At 46.6% G+C, this 27,377-nt stretch overlaps 1 protein-coding gene across 1 annotated transcript in view; it reads left to right on the forward strand.

The window, feature by feature from the left end:
• Nucleotides 1-27,377, forward strand: part of FRK (fyn related Src family tyrosine kinase) — a 142,893-nt gene that overhangs the window by 96,538 nt on the left and 18,978 nt on the right. Inside the window, exons 3-5 of the mRNA XM_073575979.1 lie at nucleotides 589-752; nucleotides 5,032-5,200; nucleotides 12,091-12,249. Coding sequence (XP_073432080.1) covers nucleotides 589-752; nucleotides 5,032-5,200; nucleotides 12,091-12,249 — 492 coding nt within the window. The remainder of the gene's footprint in view (nucleotides 1-588; nucleotides 753-5,031; nucleotides 5,201-12,090; nucleotides 12,250-27,377) is intronic.

Genomic DNA, 27,377 nt, shown 5'->3' on the forward strand with positions numbered 1-27,377 from the left:
TTTTAACCAAAGGTCTTACATGGCCTTGCAATACCAATCTTTGCTAGGAGGAAATAAAATATAATAGTTTTCATGTGCTTCTATTGATTTATATGCGGTATGATATACCAGACAAAATACTCTGTTTTAGGGGTTTTTCAGGCTTAGAAAAAAAGTCTGCAGTCTATGCATACACTGTAAGAATTCCCCTGTATTTCCCGTATAAGTGGATGGTCTTGTGTCCACATACATGTGATAGAACATTGAGAGAAAAATGAGACTCTCTCCTGCATGTGACCACAGCTATACAAACCTCACGCACTTCTGTTACATAGAGCGACTACAGACTTTTCGTCTCTGCCAGGCAAACCCTTAAGATTGTGCTTATGTATTAATAAAAGGTAGAGTATTGATGCGTCTTTGCAATTTAACAGATGTGAGCACGTACGGTATAGGCAGATAACTACATGACCTGCAATAGTGACTGCAATCATTTTTTAGAAATAATAACTTTACTGGTTCAAATAATATCAATAACTATATGAGCAAGTTGCAAATTACCACAAAACATGTTCTAAATATTCTAACAATTTGTTTCTTGTATTTTAGTCTATGATGGCATCACTGTGAAACACTACAGAATCAGAAGACTTGACAATGGAGGATTTTATATATCGCCAAGAAAAAAATTTCAAGATATGGAAGAACTTGTTCAGAATTATATGAAGATGGATGATGGACTTTGCTGTAAGCTCAGAAAACCATGTATAAAGGTATAACATACACTGTGAGGATCCTTTTTGCAAAAGTTAGTTGTATGCAAACTCTTAAGGCTTTGGACACATACATTTTGTTTAATTTTTTTATGGCACTGAATGTATCATGTGAAAAAAAGATTCTGTAATTAATTTCAAGTAAAAATCAGAACTCAGCTTAGTTTCATGTTCACAAAGCACTAGGTATTTAGCTGGCTGTTGAGAGTGATACTGACCAAATCAATCAGCTTGCAATGTATTGTAATACATGGAAGCTGAAGAAGCAAATTGATTGAATATTTTTCAACCAAAATTAATCACACGAAACATAAGCATAAAAAAATGCAAATTTATCTTTAAAGAGGACCTTTCAACAAATTTTTAATGTTGAATTAGATGCTCTATGTAATAGTGACTGCAGAGCTGATTTAAACATTTTTTTTGCCTCTCCATTGCATAGATATTTGCATTCAAACTATTTGGCACCTAGGGAGTTAAATGTTGTTAAGTTTGGCTGGGTGTTATCGGATAGTTTTAATTGAGGGCGGGAACGTCTTCTTCCTGTATAATGCTGACCAATCAAGCAAAAAAAGAACTAGCCCCTTAATAGCATAGAGCGGGTTTCTCATCATGTCATACAGCGCTGATCTTGTGGCCTTACCTCTTACAAGTGTGGGGGGAGGGACAGATAGTGGAGCTGAGTTTAGCTGTGTCACATTACAATCCCTTTAATTATCTATCAGCTCCTCCTCTCATAGCCCAGTCACCTTTACTATACTGTCCCTCCCACACACACATTGTGTGTCCAGAGCTATGTCAGTAATCACACTTATGTCTGCTGTGCTCAGACAATGTGTAATCATGTGTAATCACTCTGCAGTGAGATCAGCTGTCATTATGTCTCACACAGGAGTAGCCCAGAACAGGCAGGTTACTCCTGTGTGTGATGTAATGAAAGCCTGGATCTCACTTCAGATCCAGTATATGTTGCCTGAGCACAACAGACATAAATGTGGTTACTGACACATCTCTAGACAGACAGTGTTGGGCAGTACAGCTGAAGTGATAGTGCTATGAGAGAACGAGAGATGATAGAAGGGCTTGTAATGTGACACAGCTAAACTAAGCTGTACTTCCCCTCCCCCACACTGACTCATACAGGAGGTAAAACCAGGAGATCAGAACTGTATGCTTATATTTCACACACTGAGAAAACTGCTATAAGCTATTGTGGGAAATGTTCTTTTTTCTCCTGAATCTTGCTGCCTTTCTATGATTTGTCAGCATCTTACAAGGAGAAGTATACTCCTCTTGTGGCACCCTACATCTTTACCGCCACAAAAGGGTTAAATATGTACTGTTTTGTTTGTGTTTTGTGAGCAATGGGAGTTATGCTTTCTCTGCTAGAGACCACAACACACAAACACAATTTACCTTACTCCCTTACTTGTCTGAAGCTTAGAGCTTTGCAGACATACCCTAACTGGGAGGGGGAGGAGTCGAGAGTTGATGTTTTTAGTGAAGAAGAAGGAGGAGAAGAAAGCTCTTGGAAGCCATGACACATGACTTAATCCAGGAGTAAAAGCTAAGAAGCATCAGGGAATCAGTCCCTAGGCCATCCATGCTTTCAGAGCAGGGTGGTAAGCTGAGAGACTGTGTGGGATTATACAACCAACAGCATAGTATTTTCCCCGGGAAAACTGCAGTGAACTAGGATCAGTGAAGGATTGTGCAAGAGGGAACTTGAGCTGCTTCACACAGGACCCAAGCTACAAGTTGCCAAAGGGGAAATACACAGTGAGTAGTGCTATACTGGAAGTTTCTAAACTCTGGGAAGCCTTGGTCCCTGAAGGGATTAGAATAGAAGGAAGCATACACTTCATCACAGCAGAGCGAAGGATAACTCCCATTCTGCAGAACAGACTGTAACCTGGTGAGAGTTGCAATATCTCCTCTGAACTGCACCTGAACTACAGCAAATGATAAAGTGACTTTCCTTGTCTCCTGCCTTATTACTCATGACTTCTACTTCCATCACAATCTCTGGGGGTCAGCCCTGGTTGGAGAGGGTTAAACACCTGCACTGCCATCACCATCTACTCCCCCAGGGATCATCTGCAGTGCTAAGCTATACTACAGTCAAACACTCCAACTGGCGTCACGAATCACTACATAATCTTTATCCCTATTCAATTCTACCCCTTTTTCCATGACCGCCTGAGGCCATGGACCGGGTCACTGCCGCTGTGACATTTCCCATTGAAGTTAACCTGCCCGGTACCGAGTATCCCACGGCCTCTGGGGCGCGTCACTCTCATGAAAGTTAAGGGATAGCACCCACTTGGAGTTAACAAAATGTAGCTTATTAGTTGCCCTCGGGATGCATGTATGAGAACCTTGATATAAAGTAAAGAAGGTTTAATCATCACCACAGCTGGCAGTTCTTTACTGTAAGACCAGTGAGACTATGGAACTATCTGCCGCATGATGCTCGATTCACTTAATGGTCAATTCACTAAAAAACACAAAGGTGGCCTGGATACCTTTCTTGAAAAATATAATATTACAGGTTGTGGGCACTAGATTCTGTGGTTGAGGAGTTGATCCAGGGAAGAAGTCTAATTGCCGTATGGAGTCGGAATGGAATTTTTCCCTTAATATGCGGCAATTAGTGTTTGCATAATGGGTTTTTTTTGCCTTCAACTGGATCTGCATGTTAGGCTATAGTTTAAACACGAATTACTTGTCTCTTCTTTCAACCTAGAAAACAATAAAACTATGAAGCAGTGACTTCATCTGACATTTGTGTCATTTCAGTTTTTTGTGCTAATTTGACATTTTTCTTCATACTTTCCGCATTTCTTCTTGTAAGTATAATTAATGCATTCTGACCTTCAACTGTTTTCTGTGTATGCCAAATCAGGTGTTATCTTGCACTAAATATTTATTTTTATTTCCTGGTCAAACTTCCTTATTTGACGTTATTGTAAAACTACTTTACTCTTCGAATGTATGAAAAGCACAGGTGCCATCTTGTGGACATTTTTAGAAATGCTTTCTAGTGCTTGGGTTACATTTCTCCTTCACTACTATGATATGTGAGCAGTATCGGACTGGATTGGCAAAGGCCCGCCAACAACATTGACTCTTAGGGCACACTGTTCAGCTACATACAAAAAATACTTGAACACAAATTTACTGTTTCTTATAGGAAGCTATTAATTTGTCTAGATGGTTTACTGAATGATTAAATGACACCTATTGCTGTAAATAATAAATCAAGAACAATAGCACTGCTCATCAGCACTCCTTCACAGGGGCCTACCGGAGGATTCTCTTGTTCCCCGGTGGGCCAGTCCGAGCCTTTGTGCTCCGCAAATTTTTCATTTTTCCTATAAACTGATGATTTTCTTCACTATCTGCTTACTTACAGCTTTCATGTTTTTCACTCAAATCTTTCAAGAGCTGTAACAATTAAAGTTTTGAATGCCATCTTTTAATTTACCATATAATGTATTGGACTATTGAAAAACAAATCTTTATACCTCGTTTGTGTCGCCATATTCTGAGACCTATAACTTTTTTATTTTTCCGCCAGTGAAGCTAAGTGATGGGTTTTATTTCAGGGCAAACTCTTGTTAAAAAAAAACAGCAATTCCAGAAGTTTTTTTTATATAATTATGAATAATAATTATTAAAATTAATAATAGCTATTTTTACAGACGTGGTAGTAGCAAATCTCTTTATTTCTGGTATTTTATATTTATAGGATGAAAAAACGACTTAAAAAATTGTAACTATTCTATCCATTTTTTTAGGCGACTTGAAGCTGCGATCACTTGGTTGTAGGTAGAATATGCTGCAATAATCACGTTTTACAGTGTATGACAATTTTTCAAAGATGGCGGACATGGGGGTTTTGAGATGCACTCTGATTGCCTGACAACATGAATATCATGCTGCTTGCCGAGGCATCTAAGTGGTTAAGCTGCGTCGATCAGGTGGTCAGCTACTGAGTTGCTCTATACACCTGTACTCTACGTGATATTTATGTATATGAAATGTTGGTCAAGGGTTTAAGGAGGATTAATATGAAAAGTTCATGGCTGGTGGAGATTCCAAATCCGCTCTTGCTTTTGCCGAACAGCCGTAGACGACTTTTTAATGACTTATTAGTTCCAGCTAATTTTATTACAAGGTTTTTACATATAATTAAATCAGCTCCACATTAAGTAGGGCCTATCGAACGGATTATTAATGCGATATATAGATATAACTTTTTTTTTTTTTAAACCAGAATGAAGTTCCTCTGCCTCCAGACTTGTGTTACCAAACTGCAGATCACTGGGAAATTGACCGGACCTCTTTGAGGTTTTTGAAGAAGCTGGGGCAGGGGCAGTTCGGAGAAGTGTGGGAAGGATTGTGGAACAATACCATATCAGTAGCTATTAAAACATTAAAAACAGGTATGCAGCGGTGGAGCGTGGAAATGAGCAGATTTATTTATTATGTTGCCCTGTCACTTATCTTGCTGGGCACGCTGGGCATTGGTATTGATGTAAACTGTTTTGTATTATTTTGCACACACTACTAATTTATACTGGAATTCAATAATCCAAGGATGAGCAAAATAATTGTGAAACAAGTGAAGCTGCACAATGTGTTATTAGGAAAGAGGGCTTGACTCCACCCCAAAAGTAATTTAGAAGCTACCTAATATCTATTAATTGAAACGGAATCTCTCAGCAGGCTTTTGCTACCCCATCTGATGAAGGGTCAACGACCTTGATTCCAGCAATGTATGACTTACTGGGCTGCTTGTTGTGTTTTTGAAAAAAAAAATCCCTGTTTATGTGCTGTAGATCTACCAGTTCTCTGAATGCTGAGCTCTGTATAACCCCGCCCACACCTCAGATTGGCAGCTGTCAGTGGTGCAGGCGGGGTTATACACAGCTCATGAATATGGAGGACTACCGTACAGCAGGTTTACTAGTCCTCTAGTGATGATTTCCTACTAATAAAACAGTGATGTTATCAAATCTACAGCAAGTAGCCCAGTAAGTGATATATTGCTAGAATCAGGGTCTCTTCCTCTACATTATGTTACACTCAGATTAGATGGCAATAGCTGGTGACAGATAGCCTTTTATTGTAAGGGACTGAGCTAACGAGCTTAATAGCTAACATTTACTAGTGGATTACTGTAATGCTAGGGGGTACCAAGTTAGAGAGTGGACCCTCTGGATCGCGGATCCGGAGCCCCAGGGTCGAGCACACCAGGTGAAGACCGACCCCTATACAGGGATCGTTTGGGGCAGGACCACAGAGGACGGAGGCGCGACAGCCGGAACCAAGAGGGACGGCTCCACGGACAGAAGGAGGGGGAAGGCAGTGGTAAGTGGGACGAGCAGGGACCAGAGGAACAGGACTGGACCAAAACGGAAGGCAGGCACGTGGGAAGACCTAGGCGGGCAGAAGGCGGAGGACGGCACCGGGGATGGAAGACAGTGCGCAAGCAGGCTGGGAGGGAAGGAAGCAGGAGACAGGGAGCATAAGGCGGAAACGCGGATAAGCTACAGTAGAACTGTAGAGGCCAGAAGGTGCAGGAAAACTACACGATCATCAGGCGTCCTCCTAACTGCGAGGACGCCTGAAGTACAGCAAGCCCAGGATGTGCGTCACCCAACCCCGCCCTCGGCGCCGCCCATTGCAGGGAAGACCAAGGCCGGCTCTCAGCGCCGCCCACCATGGGAGAGAGGAAGACGGCGGCGAGCGCGAGCCGGGGGGCGGGAAGCAGGAGCAGATTTGAAGAGGAACTGACGGCGGGCGCGTGGCCGGGCGGGAGCGCGCAGGTGAAGGGATGCCGCAGCGGCCGCCGCAGCAAAAGGGGCATCGGCGGGGATAACCGCCGATGTCACAGTACCCCTCCCCTTACGGCGTCCCTTTGCGAGATTGGCCAAAAACTTTTTTAGAATGCGAGGGGCGTTGATATTCTCCCGAGGCTCCCAGGACCTCTCCTCGGGACCAAAACCCACCCAATCGATAAGAAAAAGGGTCTTACCCCGGGCTTTTTTCATAGCCAAGATGTCCTTGACCTCGAAGACGTTATCAGAGATGGCAGGAGAAGGAGGGACGATGGGAACCGGTTGGAACTGATTCAGGACTACGGGTTTCAGGAGCGAGACATGGAAGGCGTTGGGCACCCGGAGCGAAGCAGGCAACCTCAGTTTGTAAGCCACGGCATTAATACGTCCAATCACCTCAAACGGTCCAATGTACCGAGGACTCAGTTTGTAAGAGGGAACTCTCAGACGGATATGTCGAGTTGAAAGCCAGACCTTGTCACCAGGATGGTACGGGGGTACGTCCTTCCATCTCTTGTCTGCGTGCTTCTTGATTCGGTCGTTGGCACTTTTGAGCGCATCCCTGGTCTCTCTCCAAATCTGCGAGAATTCTTTAGCAAGAGAATCGGCTGCGGGTACCTTGGTAGAGGTAGAAAAAGGTAACGGAATACTTGGGTTTTGACCGGTTACCACAAAAAAAGGTGACCTGGTGGTAGATTCACTGGGATGATTATTGTGCGAGAATTCAGCCCAAGGTAAAAGCGCAACCCAGTCGTCTTGATGAGCGTTGGTGAAGTGACGTAGGAAGGTGGTTAACCCCTGATTAATTCGTTCCACTTGCCCGTTGGTCTGAGGATGATATGCGGAGGAAAAGTCGAGAGATGTACCCATAAGCCGGCAGAGTGCCCTCCAGAAGCGGGAGGTGAACTGGACCCCCCGATCCGACAGAATCCGCTGAGGAAGACCATGCAGCCTGAAGACCTGGTGGATGAAGATCTCAGCCAACTTCGGAGCGGACGGTAGTCCCGATAAGGGAATAAAATGGGCCATCTTAGAAAAGCGATCTGCCACGACTAAGATGGTGGTACATCCGGCCGAGCGGGGCAAATCGGTCACAAAGTCCATGGCGATCTGTTGCCAGGGGGCTTCAGGAACTGGCAAAGGGTGAAGAAGACCGGCGGGCAAAGTCCTAGCCACCTTATTCTGGGCACAGATTGTGCAAGAGGCCACGTAGTCCATCACATCCTGGCGAAGCGTGGGCCACCAATAATACCGGGAAAGCAGGAAGAGAGTCTTCTTGGTCCCAACGTGTCCAGCAATTTTGGAGGAATGTCCCCAGCACAACACCTCTATACGTTTGCCTGGAGGGACGAAGGTCTTACCGGGCGGAGGGATGGCAAAGTTCACAGGAGCCACAGTGATCATCCTGGAAGGCTCGATGATACAGGATGGGATTTCGTCCTTCTCTGAAGACTGCAACGACCTGGAAAGGGCATCGGCCTTGATGTTCCTATTGCCTGGTCGGAAGTGAAGTTGGAAGTCAAAGCGGGAAAAAAACAGGGCCCACCTGGCTTGCCGGGCATTGAGCCTTTGGGCGGATTGCAGATAGGCCAGGTTTTTGTGGTCTGTGAGGATGGTAAAGGGATGTACAGCTCCTTCGAGTAAATACCGCCATTCAATCAAGGCCATCTTAATGGCCAGTAATTCACGGTCTCCAATGGAGTAGTTGCACTCCGCCGGTGAAAAGACTTTAGAGAAGAAACCGCATGGCACCAGCCGTCCGGACGAAGCCTGCTGGGACAAGACCGCCCCCGCTCCAGTGGAGGAGGCATCCACTTCCAGGACAAAGGGTCTGCTGGCCACGGGCCGATGCAAAATGGGTGCTGAGGCAAAAGAACGTTTCAGAGTTTGGAAAGCTTTTTCCGCTTCAGGAGACCAGCTGTTGGGCTTCCTTCCTTTACGGGTCAGGTCCGTGATGGGTTTGGTAACCGTGGAAAAGTGAGGCACAAACTGACGGTAATAGTTTGCGAACCCAAGAAACCGCTGGATGGCCTTAATCCCCACAGGACGAGGCCACTTGAGTACCGCACCGAGTTTTTCGGGATCCATGCTTAGACCGGAGTCGGAGACGACATATCCCAAGAAGGGTAGTGACGACTGCTCAAAAAGGCATTTCTCGATCTTGGCGTAGAGTTGGTTCTCTCGGAGACGATGCAAGACCAAGCGTACACTTCTGCGATGAGAAGGCAGATCGGGGGAGAAAACGAGGATATCGTCCAGGTAGATGACAACACAAGAATAGAGTAGATCCCGGAATACCTCATTGATAAATTCTTGGAACACAGCGGGGGCATTGCAAAGGCCGAATGGCATGACTAGATATTCATAATGCCCGTCACGAGTATTGAAAGCCGTCTTCCACTCGTCCCCAGCACGGATTCGGACCAAATTGTAGGCTCCCCGCAGGTCTAACTTCGTGAAGATCCGGGCTCCTCTCAACCGGTCAAAAAGCTCCGGAATCAACGGAAGGGGGTAACGATTCTTGATGGTGATCTTGTTCAGGCCCCGGTAATCAATGCAAGGCCGCAGTGATCCATCTTTCTTCCGGACGAAGAAAAAACCTGCGCCTGCAGGAGAGGAGGACTTTCGGATAAACCCCTTGGAGAGATTTTCGTGGATATATTCTGACATGGCAGTGGTCTCGGCTGGAGAGAGAGGGTACGTTCTACCTCTGGGGGGAACCGCTCCAGGAATCAGGTCGATGGGGCAGTCATAAGGCCGGTGCGGTGGCAGGGAATCCGCCTCTTTTTTACAGAAAACATCAGCATAGGCGTGATATGGCACAGGAAGGCCAGGAAGGTCCGTAGGCTTGCGCTGAGGCTGGGGACGGACCAGGGTACGTAAACAACTTGCATGGCAGGCGTGCCCCCAGCGCAGGATCTCTCCGGAACGCCAGTCGATAACAGGCTCATGCCGCCTGAGCCAAGGTAGCCCCAAAAGAATGGCGTGGGACAACTGAGGCAGGACATAAAAGGCAATCCTTTCTGAGTGGAGAGCGCCAACTTGCAGGTTTACTTCGGTGGTTACCGTGGTGATGAGCCCAGGAAGAGGTTTGCCATCAACGGAGGTGATTGCTCGAGGATTACTTAAGACGACCACGGGAATCTGGAGTCTGTCAACCTCCTCCTGGTGGATGAAGTTGCCTGCCGCGCCCGAGTCCACATACGCCTCCACAGAGCTACGCCCCCGACCTGAAATAAGTAGAGCTGAAACGGTAAGCGGAAGAGAGGGGGTAGAATCACCTAGGGGGCCCTCTCCTACCTGGCCTATGCGGAAGCGTTTCCCGGTCTCTCAGGACAAGTGCGTATGAAGTGATTGGCCCCTCCACAATAAAGACAGAGTCCCTTGGTCATTCTCTCCCTACGCCGTTGTTCAGACAGCTTGATGCGATCAACTTGCATGGGCTCCGGGGTGGTGTTACTAGGGGGGGCACCAGTGCGCGGAATAGGAGCTTGGTATAACCTAAAGGACCTCCTCTCCTTAGCCGACTCTCGGGCGCGCTCCTGAAAACGCAGGTCAATACGAGTAGCCAAGGAGATGAGATCCTCCAGGGTGGTAGGGAGGTCACGCCCGGCCAACTCGTCTTTGATTTTACCAGAAAGTCCTCTCCAAAATGCACCAACCAGGGCTTCATTATTCCACCCCAGCTCCGAGGACAAGGTCCGAAAACGGATGGCGTATTGCCCTACCGTAAGGGACCCCTGGCTGAGGTTAAAAAGGGCCTCAGTGGAGGAAGCAAGGCGTCCAGGTTCATCAAAAACCTTACGAAATGTCTCCAAAAAACACTGGATGTTGGTCACCACCGGGTCATCCCTCTCCCATAATGGATTCACCCAAGCCAACGCCTCCCCTTCAAGGTGGGAGATTATAAAGGCCACTTTAGCACGGTCCGTAGGGTACTGTTGGGGCGAAAGATCAAAGTGCAACCTGCACTGATTTAAAAATCCCCTACACAATTTTGGGTCCCCACAGTACCTGGGTGGTTTACCGAGACGAGGGGGGGGAGAGGAGACGGTGTCCCGGGCTAGGGTGGAAGCGGCAGTAGAGGACTGCAGGGAAAGCAGCCTATCATCCACCGAGGCCATATACCCCAAAATGTGAGACTGAGCATCGCGCTGTTGTGCGAGCTCCTGCTGGAGACTGACTAAGAGGGGTGCGTGTGCTGGGTCTGCAGTCTGAAGAGCGGAGAGCCGGGTGTCCATGGACTTCATGAATGACATGATACGGTTCTGATTTTCTCTAAGGAAGAGCAATTCCTTTTGAGTGGCAGCCGCGGCACCGGCGGGGTCCATGGCCTGATGATACTGTAATGCTAGGGGGTACCAAGTTAGAGAGTGGACCCTCTGGATCGCGGATCCGGAGCCCCAGGGTCGAGCACACCAGGTGAAGACCGACCCCTATACAGGGATCGTTTGGGGCAGGACCACAGAGGACGGAGGCGCGACAGCCGGAACCAAGAGGGACGGCTCCACGGACAGAAGGAGGGGGAAGGCAGTGGTAAGTGGGACGAGCAGGGACCAGAGGAACAGGACTGGACCAAAACGGAAGGCAGGCACGTGGGAAGACCTAGGCGGGCAGAAGGCGGAGGACGGCACCGGGGATGGAAGACAGTGCGCAAGCAGGCTGGGAGGGAAGGAAGCAGGAGACAGGGAGCATAAGGCGGAAACGCGGATAAGCTACAGTAGAACTGTAGAGGCCAGAAGGTGCAGGAAAACTACACGATCATCAGGCGTCCTCCTAACTGCGAGGACGCCTGAAGTACAGCAAGCCCAGGATGTGCGTCACCCAACCCCGCCCTCGGCGCCGCCCATTGCAGGGAAGACCAAGGCCGGCTCTCAGCGCCGCCCACCATGGGAGAGAGGAAGACGGCGGCGAGCGCGAGCCGGGGGGCGGGAAGCAGGAGCAGATTTGAAGAGGAACTGACGGCGGGCGCGTGGCCGGGCGGGAGCGCGCAGGTGAGGGGATGCCGCAGCGGCCGCCGCAGCAAAAGGGGCATCGGCGGGGATAACCGCCGATGTCACAATTACTAGAGATGCAGGGGTTATATAGTAAAAGTATATAGCCATCGTTCAGTGGCAGCACAAGTAATGGGGCACACTGGGTACTGTAGTTTTTTCTTAGGGCATTTTCTAGACTATCAATCCAAAATATGGAATTGCATACACTGTATACAATCCACTCCAAAGGAGAATATTTTATTATTGCATTTTCAGTTTGATTATTTATTTCAAGAGACATAAAAGATTGTTGCTTTTCTCTCCACGATGGCAGCATCAACTTTTGCAGATTCTTTCCCTGGACTGTTATTCTTTAATGCATAAGAGTGGGGGTCTCCTTTTAGGGTACAGATATAGGAAATGATATTTTTTTCTTTAGATGTGCTTGTCTGATAGATAGATTGATAGCTGCAGACTTCATACCATGTGTACATGTTTTCATTTTATGTACCTTAGGATCCATGAATCCCCAAGACTTTTTAGGGGAAGCCCAACTTATGAAGAATCTCAGACATCCAAGGCTTATCCAGTTATATGCAGTGTGCAGTTTGGAAGAACCGGTGTATATCATAACGGAGCTCATGAGACATGGCAGCTTGCTTACATATCTACAAAGTAAGTAACAACACCAGTAAAGGAAGAAATGCAAGCCTTTAAAATCGTTATACATTTTTTTTAGACACAAATACATAGACTAATTTAAAAACAATATTATATATATACAGTACAGACCAAAAGTTTGGACACACCTCATTCAAAGAGTTTTTTTTATTTTCATGACTATGAAAATTGTAGATTCACTCTGAAGGCATCAAAACTATGAATTAACACATGTGGAATTATATAATTAGCAAAAAAGTGTGAAACAACTGAAAATATGTCTTATATTCTAGGTTCTTCAAAGTAGCCACCTTTTGCTTTGATTACTGCTTTGCACACTCTTGGCGTTCTCTTGATGAGCTTCAAGAGGTTGTCACATAGCATAGTTCATGCGGTTTATTCAGCAGCATAAACCCACAGAAGCAACAAAAAGTTCATATACAGCATAGCGTCCATTATAGCTTCACTCTGGTTATCCTTATATCACACAGGTCAAGCAAATGTCCATTACACAGGCTCTTCAGCCTCAGTGTTATCTCACCCACGTCAGGGTCACTCATGGTTCCTTCACCATCATGCGACAGACGTCCATTCCCTCCAGGGAATTACCAGACACGTGCAGCCATTAACACAGCGTTCACTTGCTGTCAGAAGGCAGCCCCCATCTCACTCAGACGGGACCTTCCACACTGGACCAACTAGGTCCCAGCATTCACCACATGTGACTCACCCTGGCCACATTATATGGTTCATAGCCAAGCCCACTGGGTCACATGACTCTGACCTCATCACAGGTCCTTCAAGCATTTACACACTCTTTACAACAGTGTTCTTTAAACAAACCCCCTAGGAGGGTTTGTAGGTAACCAGGCCCACCCATCTCCCTAGTTACCTGGAGATTTCTCCCTGACATATTAAAGCAGCACCTCAGCAGTATCACTGCTGATCAACACACATACCTAAGACTCCATCTCAAGGCCACCCACCTTGAGATACACAACCGTCCTTCAGGATTCTGCCACTCATCCTCTCTCTTGGGGCATCCACACAGCGCCCCCTAGTGGACACAGTGGTTACTACACCACAATATATACTGTATATATATGAAGACAGAGACAAAATGAGATGCCGCAGAAACAAGTGAAAACCAAGGGACATATATATGGCAAAGTTTAAGCTATAGTAGAAGCCTTGATTCAATATTTATGTCAGAGAAGGGTGTAACTAAAATATGGGTGACATAAAGTACAAACTAATGGTATAGGAAGGAAGCCTAGGTAGAGTATACGTCACTCTTGATTATGAGATAAGGTGCCCAAGTAGTGTTCCAAACCGTGATTCATGTAATAGAAACACTTGACACTCAATATATCAATTGCCTTACTTCCAGTATTCGAAGGAAGGCAATTGAAGATAAATTATCTTAGTAAGCACCCAATATAAGATTAAATATACATGAAATCAAAATGTGTTTCACATAGTAAGTACATATATGTCTTCAAGATATCAGCAAGGTATTAAGAGGGTCCCACTGTACCCGACGCGCGTTTCGCAAATAATACATGGACGAAGCATTCTGGAGTGAAAAATGTATAAAAAGTCGTAAAATTTTAGCACAACATGAGGCTGTGCTAAAATGTTTCTCAAGAGTAAGATTTGTGGCCAGACACGCTACTCACCTCCTAATGAATCAGATTGAAGAATCATCTGTGCCTGTGTTTTATTTATATGGACTTTATTTTTGCCCTGAGTGTGATTCTTCTTAATAGCTTTCAGGGTTTATTTCTAATTCAATCTTTTCCATTCATCTTTCAAATCAATGTTTGCTGTATAGATGATTCTTACATGTCCTCTCTCACATGCAATGCACACCGGCTTATTTTGTCCCTGACACATTAAGAAAACTAGTCTGCTCTACTATATTAAAAGGTCAAACCAATAAAGAATAATTGTTACCGAAAAGCCCTATTAATTATATGACAATTACAAGGCAACAGCAGTTCAGCAAGTTCACTGTAACAGTAAAGTCTCTTTACCTTGAAAAATGTGGATGCATTTGTTCCTGGTTGAAATTGTATTGCTTTGTAGAAGACAGGGATGTGAAATATTGCAGTTTCAGGAAAGAAAGTTGGGAACATGTAATGAATTACTTTGGCAATAACAAAACTTTGTCTATTAGCAGAATACCAATTACTTACAGCCGAAATGAAAGTCGCTATCCCAATAATAAAAACACCTGATTGCTTGTCATGGGTTAGTTATTGTCCATTTTATGGTTAGGTCTGACCTATTGAATGCAAACTGTCCTGTGCACTGTACAGAGCAATGTTCCATGGAGCAGGTATTTCATCTTGAGTAGATGTGTGTGTGTGTGTATATATATATATACCGTGTATATATATATATATATATGTATATATACACACACCGTATATATATGTATATGTACATATATAAGGTATATATATGTATATATATATATCGTACTGTAAACATTTTTGGGCAGGTGTGGAAAAATTCTTCAAAGTAAGAATTCTTATAAAAGATATGTTAGTAGTTTATTTTTTATCAATTATCAAAATGCAAAGTGAATGAACAAGAGAGTAATCAAAATCAAATCAGTGTTTGGTGTGATTAACCTTTGCCTTCAAAGCAGCATCGATTCTTCTAGGTAGAACTGCACACAGTTTTTCAAGGCACTCACAATGGATTTTCTTTGAAAAATCTTGAAAAATTAACCATAGATCTCCTATGGATGTAGACTTGTACAAATCTTTCTATCTCTTCATGTAATCCCAAACTCGATAAAGTTGAGATCAGGGTTCTGTAGGGGCCATGTTATTACCTCCAGGATTATATTCTTATTTATACTGAAGGCAGTTCTTTATCACACTGGCTGCATTGGATCATTGTCCAACTCCAGAATAAATTTGGAACCAATCAGATGCCTGCCTGATGATATCTCATGATGGATAAGTACCCGCCTATATTTCTCAGCAGTGAGTACACCATTATTCTTGACCATTATTCTTGACCAAATCCCTAACTCTGCTGAAATACAAACTTAAAAATAAAAATAAAATACATACTTGCAAGGAATCTCCACTGTGGTTTTATGTTACCTGGCATCATTATTGTACTGCTATCCACCCCTTTGGCAAACAAAATGGCTTCTGTTACAGACAAATACTTCAAATTTTGATTCATCAGTTCAGAACATCTGCTAGTTTACATGTTTTGGATAGTTGACTCATTTGGCCTTTTCTCCATGTCAACTGTATAACTGTTTAGCTGCAGTTCTTCCTAGAAGACCATTTTTGGATAGACCTCCAGGTTGCTTCCAGTTTTGAGCTGATAGCACTGTTTAACATCTTCTAATTTTGAATGGAAGTAAGCATCATGTGACTTTCATCTGCTGCACTAAATTTCATTAAACAACCACTGCATCTTTGGTCTTCAACATTGCCCATTTCTTGGTTCTTCTTCAAAAAAGCTTGAACAGCACATCTTGAAACCCCAGTCTGCTTTCATCTCTTTGCCTGGGAGAGACCTTGCTGATGCAGTGTAACTATCTTGTGTCTTGTTGCTGTGCTCAGTCTTGCCATAATGTATGAACTGTGACATGAAACTGTCTTTGATAACCTCACCTTTGTAACATAGTTTGGCTATTCTTAGCCCAGTTTTATTCCTCCTACACAATGGTTTGTTTCAGTTAATCACTGTTTCAACCTATATATGAAAGTGATGATCATTATCACCTGCTTGGTATAATTGGCTACTGATATATCTGAATTAGCAAAGCACACACAGGGGAAAAAGAAATGACTTGGGAAAAATGTATTCAAACTATACAAAAAAGGGGAGAACCCCCCATATTGGATAACACTTTAGCAAGCCATAAGACTTATCTTTTGTTAAATTGTCTAAAATAGATACCTTGAGGTGTCATCATCACTAATTTGTATAACATGCCATTGTCCCATCCCCTGATGATGCTGCCCATACAGTGAAACATGTTGGGGTGTCTTGTGCACTAATTGTATGTCCTGTTGTGCCAGTTAGTGATGACACCCCAGGGTGCCATCTGTTTAAAACATATAGAAGGAAGGTTTACCTAGAGTCTACAAATAAAAGTCAGGTTAGGGACATTTCTATCAATACACAGCATGTATTTTAGAAAGCAGAAAGCAAAAAATACAAATATCCTGAACTAAAAAGTAAAAAATAAACTGCAAATAATGCATAAAGGTAATAATAATAATAAGGGTATTTAGTAAACATAATTTTGATCAAAATAATGTACAAGCCATCCCGCCACGTCACGGCAACCCTTGTGGGACAGTCCCTACTCTAGTATTTAAAATCTTTTCACTTGCTAAGTGACGTGAATGTGAACAAAAAAAGCTGGGAAAACCATCCTGTCTGGCCTAAGCTTTTAATAGTGGCTCAGCCGCTCGATCCTTGTTCACATTCACGTCACTTGGCAAGTGAAAAGGTTTTAAATACTAGAGTAGGGACTGTCCCACAAGGGTTGCCGTGACGTGGCGGGATGGCTTGTACATTATTTTGATCAAAATTATGTTTACTAAATGCTCTTCTTCTTATTATTATTACTAGTGTTGAGCGATACCGTCCGATACCCAAAAATATCGTATCGGATGGTATCGCCCTTTACGAAAAAAATATCGGGTATCGCCGATTCCGATACCGGAAGTCCCATTCAAGTCAATGGGACTTCCGGTATCGGAATTAAAAAAAGGCTTTTATTTCCTTGTTGGCTAATTCTACATAATTGAAAACAAATAAGAATCATGTAGAATGTATTGTGGGAGGTGGAGGAGACATTAAAAGCATAGTGGTTTATTCAAATCACATGGCATAGCATTAATTCCAATTTTTTTTTTCAAGACGTTCGGAGTTAAAAAGATATTGACTATGTTAACTTTTTTATATTTAGTCAGATATGTATGTTTCGCAACTTCCATGCTCTTCACCTTCTTTTGTACTTCTCCCACACTTTCTCCTTCATGATCCGCAGCAGTAGCATTTTTTTCATCAACTTTTTCTTCACCTTGTTCATCTTCTTCTTCTTCACCTTCTTCCCATTCATTTTTTTTTCCATTCTTCATATTCTTCTTATTCAGCTATTATTAATTTTCATATGTTATTTCTTCATCTTCTTCCTATTCTTCTTTTTCTTCATTTTCTTATGGTGACAGGCATTCCTGTAGTACTTATCTATAAAAGTTATAAGATTACACCTTACGTTCTGCCTGTCACAAAAGATTTACAACAGGATTTGTCCGCGTTCAGTTTGGCCTGCAGCAGCAGGCATTTTCCAGGGGCACCACGAGGAGGAACGGACTCACCCCCATTTACTGCTTAGTCTTCTTCTGCTTATAATTTTGATTTCTTCTATGCTGATTTTTTGTCTTATGCTTAATGTTCTTCTGCTTTCTGTTCTTCTGCTTTTGCTTCTTCTGCTTCTTGTTCTTCTGTCTTTTGTTCTGTATCTTGGTGGTTGTCTTCATGTTCTTTGTCCTCTTGGTCTTATTATTTAGGGTCATATTTCTGGTCTTCTTTGGTGTGGTCTTCAGGGTCGTCATCATCAGGGTCATCGTCATGGAGATCAATAAGGATTACCAAAGACAATTTCAAAAAGCTTGATCTTGGAAATGTAGCAGAAGGTACAAGAAGGCTGAGAAACTGGCGAGAACCAGCAGACAGTGCTGGCACCCGGATGGGTAGCAGAAGGAACAAGAGCCAATGGCACTACCGAGGACCAACTGACGGTGCTGGACCACGGTTACTAAGCAGAAGGTACCTGTGCTAAAAAGCACTACCAAGGACCAGCTGACGGTGCTGGACCTCGGATACCGAGTTGGAGGCACCTAGGCCAAAGGCTGTGGCGAGAACCAGCAGACAGTGCTGGCACCCGGATGGGTAGCAGAAGGAACAAGAGCCAATGGCACTACCGAGGACCAACTGACGGTGCTGGACCACGGTTACTAAGCAGAAGGTACCTGTGCTAAAAAGCACTACCAAGGACCAGCTGACAGTGCTGGACCTCGGATACCGAGATGGAGGCACCTAGGCCAAAGGCTGTGGCGAGAACCAGCAGACAGTGCTGGCACCCGGATGGGTAGCAGAAGGAACAAGAGCCAATGGCACTACCGAGGAACAACTGACGGTGCTGGACCACGGTTACTAAGCAGAAGGTACCTGTGCTAAAAAGCACTACCAAGGACCAGCTAACGGTGCTGGACCTCGGATACCGAGATGGAGGCACCTAGGCCAAAGGCTGTGGAGAGAACCAGCAGACAGTGCTGGCACCCGGATGGGTAGCAGAAGTAACAAGAGCTAATGGCACTACCGAGGACCAACTGACGGTGCTGGACCACGGTTACTAAGCAGAAGGTACCTGTGCTAAAAAGCACTACCAAGGACCAGCTGACGGTGCTGGACCTCGGATACCGAGATGGAGGCACCTAGGCCAAAGGCTGTGGCGAGAACCAGCAGACAGTGCTGGCACCCGGATGGGTAGCAGAAGGAACAAGAGCCAATGGCACTACCGAGGACCAACTGACGGTGCTGGACCACGGTTACTAAGCAGAAGGTACCTGTGCTAAAAAGCACTACCAAGGACCAGCTGACGGTGCTGAACCTCGGATACCGAGATGGAGGCACCTAGGCCAAAGGCTGTGGCGAGAACCAGCAGACAGTGCTGGCACCCGGATGGGTAGCAGAAGGAACAAGAGCCAATGGCACTACCAAGGACCAACTGACGGTGCTGGACCACGGTTACTAAGCAGAAGGTACCTGTGCTAAAAAGCACTACCAAGGACCAGCTGACGGTGCTGGACCTCGGATACCGAGATGGAGGCACCTAGGCCAAAGGCTGTGGCGAGAACCAGCAGACAGTGCTGACACCCGGGTGGGTAGCAGAAGGTACCCATTGAAAGCAAAGTAGCCAGGCCGCAAGCCGGCCGCAGTTACCGAAACCCACAGTCCTACAGGGCGTCCATGTCCCATTGGCACTACGGATCCAGCCTTCAGTGCCAGTTCCCGCAGCCCACATAGGAGTCACCTAAACTGCAGGCACCGTAGAGTCGGCTAACCAGGCCGCAAGACGACAGGACAACGGATTGGTGGCATAGTGACCTTGACACTACCCGGAAACAGCAGGCGTGCTGGAACCAGGCTGGGCAACAGGGAGTCCCCGTGCCAAAGACACTGCCGAGCACCAACTGGCGTTGTTGGAGCCCAGGGACAATCATGGTGTAGGCCGAGGCCTACTTGGTGGTAGTTTTAGATTGTTTGTAGGCTACAACAGACTGTCAACGTGCTCCAATTAGGCATCTGTCTCCACTCTGTTTCCAGGATTTCACGTGACCACCAACACCGCCAGTTTATGCGTACAGCAGCCGTCTGCCCAATCCACACGTGTTGCTGTGTTACTGGGATTCTGTAATGTCAGCAGATCCCCTGATGTGTGTCTGCCACTGTCTCCTGCTCTGTCCACATTCCCACCGCTTGCAGTGGGAAGGTGGACAGCGAAGGAGACAGTGGCGGACACATATTGGGGGATCTGCTGACGTTACAGAACCCCAGTAACACAGGAACACGTGTGGAATGCGTGGACGGCAACTGTGAGCAGGAACTGGCGGTGTTGGAGGTCAGGGGAAATACTAGAGACAGAGTGGAGACAGAGGCCAAATCAGAGAATGTTTAAATCTGAAGCAGTTACAATTTGGAGGCAGCAGCAGTTTGCCCTCCACACAGCAGGGGATCAGCTGACGTTACAGAACCCCACTTTCACATGAACAAGTGTGTTTTTCTGTGTGGACAGCACTTCCGAGCACCAACTGGCGGTGTTGGAGCCCAGGGACAATCATGTTGCAGGCCGAGGCCTACTAGGAGCCAGGTGTAAAGCTGAGGTATTTTGACTTTGGAGGGAGCAGGACACTTTGCCCTCCACACAGCAGGGGATCAGCTGACGTTACCGAACCCCACTTTCACATGAACGAGTGTGTTTTTCTGTGTGGACAGCACTTCCGAACACCAACTAGCGTTGTTGGAACCCAGGGACAATCATGGTGCAGGCCGAGGCCTACTAGGAGCCAGGTGTAAAGCTGAGGTATTTTGACTTTGGAGGGAGCAGGACACTTTGCCCTCCACACAGCAGGGGATCAGCTGACATTACCGAACCCCACTTTCACATGAACGAGTGTGTTTTTCTGTGTGGACAGCACTTCCGAGCACCAACTAGCGTTGTTGGAACCCAGGGACAATCATGGTGCAGGCCGAGGCCTACTAGGAGCCAGGTGTAAAGCTGAGGTATTTTGACTTTGGAGGGAGCAGGACACTTTGCCCTCCACACAGCAGGGGATCAGCTGACATTACCGAACCCCACTTTCACATGAACGAATGTGTTTTTCTGTGTGGACAGCACTTCCGAGCACCAACTAGCGTTGTTGGAGCCCAGGGAGAACCAGGGTGCAGGCCGAGGCCTACTTAGTGGCAGTTTTAGATTGTTTGTTGGCTACAACAGACTGTCAACGTGCTCCAATTAGGCATCTGTCTCCACTCTGTTTCCAGGATTTCACGTGACTACCAACACCGCCAGTTTATGCGTACAGTAGCCGTCTGCCCAATCCACACGTGTTCCTGTGTTACTGGTGTTCTGTAATGTCAGCAGATCCCCTGATGTGTGTCTGCCACTGTCTCCTGCTCTGTCCACTTTCCCACCGCTTGCAGTGGGAAGGTGGACAGCGCAGGAGACAGTGGCGGACACATATTGGGGGATCTGCTGACGTTACAGAACCCCAGTAACACAGGAACACGTGTGGAATGCGTGGACGGCAACTGTGAGCAGGAACTGGCGGTGTTGGAGGTCAGGGAAAATACTAGAGACAGAGTGGAGACAGAGGCCAAATCAGAGAATGTTTAAATCTGAAGTAGTTACAATTTGGAGGCAGCAGCAGTTTGCCCTCCACACAGCAGGGGATCAGCTGACGTTACTGAACCCCACTTTCACATGAACGAGTGTGTTTTTCTGTGTGGACAGCACTTCCGAGCACCAACTGGCGGTGTTGGAGCCCAGGGACAATCATGGTGCAGGCCGAGGCCTACTAGGAGCCAGGTGTAAAGCTGAGGTATTTTGACTTTGGAGGGAGCAGGACACTTTGCCCTCCACACAGCAGGGGATCAGCTGACGTTACTGAACCCCACTTTCACATGAATGAGTGTGTTTTTCTGTGTGGACAGCACTTCTGAGCACCAACTAGCGTTGTTGGAGCCCAGGGAGAACCAGGGTGCAGGCCGAGGCCTACTTGGTGGCAGCTTTAGATTGTTTGTAGGCTACAACAGACTGTCAACGTGCTCCAATTAGGCATCTGTCTCCACTCTGTTTCCAGGATTTCACGAGACTACCAACACCGCCAGTTTATGCGTACAGTAGCCGTCTGCCCAATCCACACGTGTTTCTGTGTTACTGGTGTTCTGTAATGTCAGCAGATCCCCTGATGTTTGTCTGCCAATGTCTCCTGCTCTGTCCACATTCCCACCGCTTGCAGTGGGAAGGTGGACAGCGCAGGAGACAGTGGCGGACACACATTGGGGGATCTGCTGACGTAACAGAACCCCAGTAACACAGGAACACGTGTGGAATGCGTGGACGGCAACTGTGAGCAGGAACTGGCGGTGTTGGAGGTCAGGGGAAATACTAGAGACAGAGTGGAGACAGAGGCCAAATCAGAGAATGTCTAAATCTGAAGTAGTTAAAATTTGGAGGCAGCAGCAGTTTGCCCTCCACACAGCAGGGGATCAGCTGACGTTACCGAACCCCACTTTCACATGAACGAGTGTGTTTTTCTGTGTGGACAGCACTTCCGAGCATCAACTGGCGTTGTCAGAGCCCAGGGAAAATGAGGTAGTAGGCCGAGGCCTACTTGGAGCCAGGTGTAAATCTGAGGTTGTTTGACTGTGGAGGGAGCAGGACACTTTGCTATACACACAGCAGGGGATCAGCTGACGTTACCGAACCCCACTTACACATGAGCGAGTGTTTTGTCTGTGCGGACAGCACTTCTGAGCACCAACTGGCAGTGTCGGAGCCCAGGAAAAATCAGGTAGTAGGCCGAGGCCTACTTGGTGGCAGTTTGCGATTGTTTCTAGACTACTACTGTCAACGTACTCCAATTAGGCCTCTGTCTTCACTCTGTTTCGAGTATTTCCTCTGGCTTCCAACCACGCCAGTTGCTGCTCTGAAATGCCGTCTGCACAACCCACACTTGTTCCTGTGTTACTGGGGTTCTGTAACAGCAGCTTCTCCCTAGAGGTGAGTCAGGCAATGTCTCCTGCTCTGTCCACATTTCCACTACAAGTAGTGGGAATGTAGACAAAGCAGGAGACATTGCCGTGCTCAACTCTGGAGATGAGCAGATGTTACAGGACCCAGGTACCACAGGAACAAGTGTGGATTGTGCAGACGGCACTTGAGAGCAGAAACAGGTGGTGTTGTAGGCCGGAGGAAATACTCAAAACAGAGTGGAGACAGAGGGCAAATCAGAGAACATATTAAATCAGAGGTAGTCAGAAGTTGTAGGCAGCAGGAGAGTTTGCCGTACACACAGCAGGGGATCAGCTGACGTTACCGAACCCCACTTACACATGAGCGAGTGTTTTGTCTGTGCGGACAGCACTTCTGAGCACCAACGGGCGTTGTCGGAGCCCAGGGAAAATGAGGTAGTAGGCCGAGGCCTACTTGGAGCCAGGTGTAAATCTGAGGTTGTTTGACTGTGGAGGAAGCAGGACACTTTGCCATTCACACAGCAGGGGATCAGCTGACGTTACCGAACCCCACTTACACATGAGCGAGTGTTTTGTCTGTGCGGACAGCACTTCTGAGCATCAACTGGTGGTGTCGGAGCCCAGGGAAAATCAGGTAGTAGGCCGAGGCCTACTTGGTGGCAGTTCGCGATTGTTTCTAGACTACTACTAACTGTCAACGTACTCCAATTAGGCCTCTGTCTTCACTCTGTTTCGAGTATTTCCTCTGGCTTCCAATCACGCCAGTTGCTGCTCTGAAATGCCGTCTGCACAACCCACACTTGTTCCTGTGTTACTGGGGTTCTGTAACAGCAGCTTCTCCCTAGAGGTGAGTCAGGCAATGTCTCCTGCTCTGTCCACATTTCCACTACAAGTAGTGGGAATGTAGACAAAGCAGGAGACATTGCCGTGCTCAACTCTGGAGATGAGCAGATGTTACAGGACCCAGGTACCACAGGAACAAGTGTGGATTGTGCAGACGGCACTTGAGAGCAGAAACAGGCGGTGTTGTAGGCCGGAGGAAATACTCAAAACAGAGTGGAGACAGAGGGCAAATCAGAGAACATATTAAATCAGAGGTAGTCAGAAGTTGTAGGCAGCAGGAGAGTTTGCCGTACACACAGCAGGGGATCAGCTGACATTACCGAACCCCACTTACACATGAGCGAGTGTTTTGTCTGTGCGGACAGCACTTCTGAGCACCAACGGGCGTTATCGGAGCCCAGGGAAAATGAGGTAGTAGGCCGAGGCCTACTTGGAGCCAGGTGTAAATCTGAGGTTGTTTGACTGTGGAGGGAGTAGGACACTTTGCCATACACACAGCAGGGGATCAGCTGACGTTACCGAACCCCACTTACACATGAGCGAGTGTTTTGTCTGTGCGGACAGCACTTCTGAGCAACAACGGGCGTTGCTGTAGCCCAGGAAATAAAGTTCAGGTCATAGAAACATGAACACAACAGGAGACCTTGATCCTGTTGCCAGCCAATTATTTATTCTGGAAGAGGACTGGCAAATTCAGGTGAGATCCAGGCCTTGTTCATTTTCACAAAAGTAAGCCGGTCAACATTATCGGCGGATAGTCGCGTGCGACGGTCTGTTACCACACCACCTGCAGCACTAAAGACACGTTCCGATAATACACTGCAAGCCAGCACCTCCAATGCATACTGGCTAAGCTCTGGCCATGTATCCAGCTTAGAGACCCAATACTTGAACGGGGAAGAGCCGTCTGGGAGAACACTAACAGGGCACGACAAGTAGTCTGTCACCATCTGACGGAAACGTTGCCTCCTGCTGACTGGAGCCGTCTGTGATGGTGTAGCCGTTTGTGGCGGTCCCACAAAACTTTTCCACATTTGGGCCATACTGGCCTTGCCTTGTCCTGCGGCACTGCCTCTGCTACCTCTTTGTGCAGAGCTTACTCCACTGCCTCTACCCACATGGCTGCTTTGAAAAGCACTACCAGCAACACTTGTGAGGGGAATGGAGAACATGATGGCCTGCACAAGTGTTTCTTGGTACTCCCGCATTTTTCGCTCCCGGTTCAACTGTGGTATGAGGCTTTGTAAGTTGTCCCGGTAGCGAGGATCTAGGAGGGTGTACACCCAATAATCAGCCGTGTGGAGAATGTTGGCGATGCGGCGGTCATTTAACAAGCACTGCAGCATGAAATCAACCATGTGCTGCAGACTGCCAACTGGACCGGAAATGCTGTCCCCAGCTTGAGGCAGCATCTCTGCCTGCTCAGCATCACCCCACCCTCGCTGTACACACTGACTACTAGAGCCTTGTGTACCTCCCTCCTCTGGAGAGATGTGTTCCTCCTCCTCCATTGACTCCTCGTCATCCTCCTCACTAAGTGTCCCCTGCCTGGGCCTTTGTGTGGAAGCACGGTGCGCAGACTTGCCAGAAGCAGATGGCATTTCTGACTGCTCATCCTCGACCTCTTCAAAAACCTCCTCACTTAGTGCTTGTAAGGTTTTTTGAAGCAGACAGATTAGGGGGACAGTCATGCTGATTAGTGCATCATCTGCACTGGCCATCCGCGTGGAGTCATCAAAGGCACGCAAAACTTGGCAGATGTCCCTCATTGTGGCCCACTCAGTGGTGGTGAAGTGTGTCCGGCGCACAGTGCGACTTGTTTGCGCCTGATGCAGCTGGTACTCCATTACTGCTGCCTGCTGCTCACACAACCGCTCCAACATATGTAACGTTGAATTCCACCTGGTGGGGAGGTCACATATGATGCGATGTTCTGGCAGGCGGAATCGGCGTTGCAGAGATGCAATGCGCGATCTTGCCATGCTGGAACGCCGCAAGTGAGCACACTCTAGGTGAACCTTGTGCAGCAGTGCATCAAGATCCGGATAGTCCCTCAGAAAGCTCTGCACGACCAAATTGAGCACGTGTGCCAGACATGGGATGTGAGTGAGGTTGCCTAGGCCCAGAGCTGCCACTAGATTTCGGCCATTGTCACTCACTACTAGTGTTGAGCATTCCGATACCGCAAGTATCGGGTATCGGCCGATACTTGCTGTATCGGAATTCCGATACCGACTTCCGATATTTTTTCAATATCGGAAGTCGGCATCGGAATCGGAAGTTCAAAGTTGATTGACAGCCTGACGTCATCATGATGCGCGGTGTGTGCGCATCATGATGCGCCGTCATTTCGGGCCTTCCGGGGGTCTCTGCCGGCCTGCCGGGGAGCTGTGCCGGCCTGCCGGGGGGCTGTGTGGACTGCCCGGGGTCTGTACCGGCCTGCCGGGGGGCTGTGCCGGCCTGCCGGTGGTCTGTGCACCCTGTGGGGGTCTGTACCGGCCTGCCGGGGGGCTGTGCCGGCCTGCCGGTGGTCTGTGCACCCTGTGGGGGTCTGTACCGGCCTGCCGGGGGGCTGTGCCGGCCTGCCGGGGGGCTGTGCTGATGTCCGGGGGTCTGTGCAAGCATCGTCCGATGGGACTACAAGTCCCATCTGGCGATGCCTGCTACCATGACAGTGATTGACACATTAGCCAATGATGGGACAGTAGTAGTCCCATCATCCGGCTAATGTGTTAAATGTTAAAAAAAAAAAAAAAATACTACATACATACTACATGCATGCTACATACATACTACATGCTACATACATACTACATACATACCACATATATACTACAAACATACTACATACATAACACATATATACTACATGCATGCTACATACATACTACATACATACTACATACATACTACATATATACTACATGCATGCTACATACATACTACATGCATGCTACATACATACTACATGCTACATACATACTACATGCATGCTACATACATACTACATGCTACATACATACTACATATATACTACATGCATGCTACATACATACTACATGCTACATACATACTACATATATACTACATACATACTACATGCATGCTACATACATACTACATGCTACATACATACTACATATATACTACATGCATGCTACATACATACTACATGCTACATACATACTACATATATACTACATACATACTACATACATACTACATGCATGCTACATACATACTACATGCTACATACATACTACATATATACTACATGCATGCTACATACATACTACATGCTACATACATACCACATATATACTACATACATACTACATACAATACATTCATACAATACATACATAGACATACAGTACATATAACATAGAGTAACATACTTACCAATACTTGTCACATTGTTCCCCGAAGCCATTGTCTTTTACGGAATAAATATTAACATAACAAACCACAAAAATACTCACCCACGATCCGAAGCAGTCCACGAGTGTGTCCCACGACGATCTTGGGTAGAGAACTGCAGCATCAGCTGTTGCTGCCGTTCTCTACGGGCTGCAGGAATCCAATGACGGAAGGTAGGTATACTTCCGCACTGTATTCCTCCGCCACTTAAAAAAAAAAAAAGTCCCTAGTCTCACTTTATGCCATTGCAATGGCATAAAGTGAGACTAGGGACTTTTTTTTTTTTTAAGTGGCGGAGGAATACAGTGCGGAAGGATACCTACCTTCCATCATTGGATTCCTGCAGCCCGTAGAGAACGGCAGCAACAGCTGATGCTGCAGTTCTCTACCCAAGATCGTCGTGGGACACACTCGTGGACTGCTTCGGATCGTGGGTGAGTATTTTTGTGGTTTGTTATGTTAATATTTATTCCGTAAAAGACAATGGCTTCGGGGAACAATGTGACAAGTATTGGTAAGTATGTTACTCTATGTTATATGTACTGTATGTCTATGTATGTATTGTATGA

The sequence above is a fragment of the Dendrobates tinctorius genome, unplaced genomic scaffold (genome assembly GCF_039654945.1).
Source record: "Dendrobates tinctorius isolate UK_male_01 unplaced genomic scaffold, ASM3965494v1 ptg000046l, whole genome shotgun sequence".
In the NCBI taxonomy this organism is placed as follows: domain Eukaryota; kingdom Metazoa; phylum Chordata; class Amphibia; order Anura; family Dendrobatidae; genus Dendrobates; species Dendrobates tinctorius.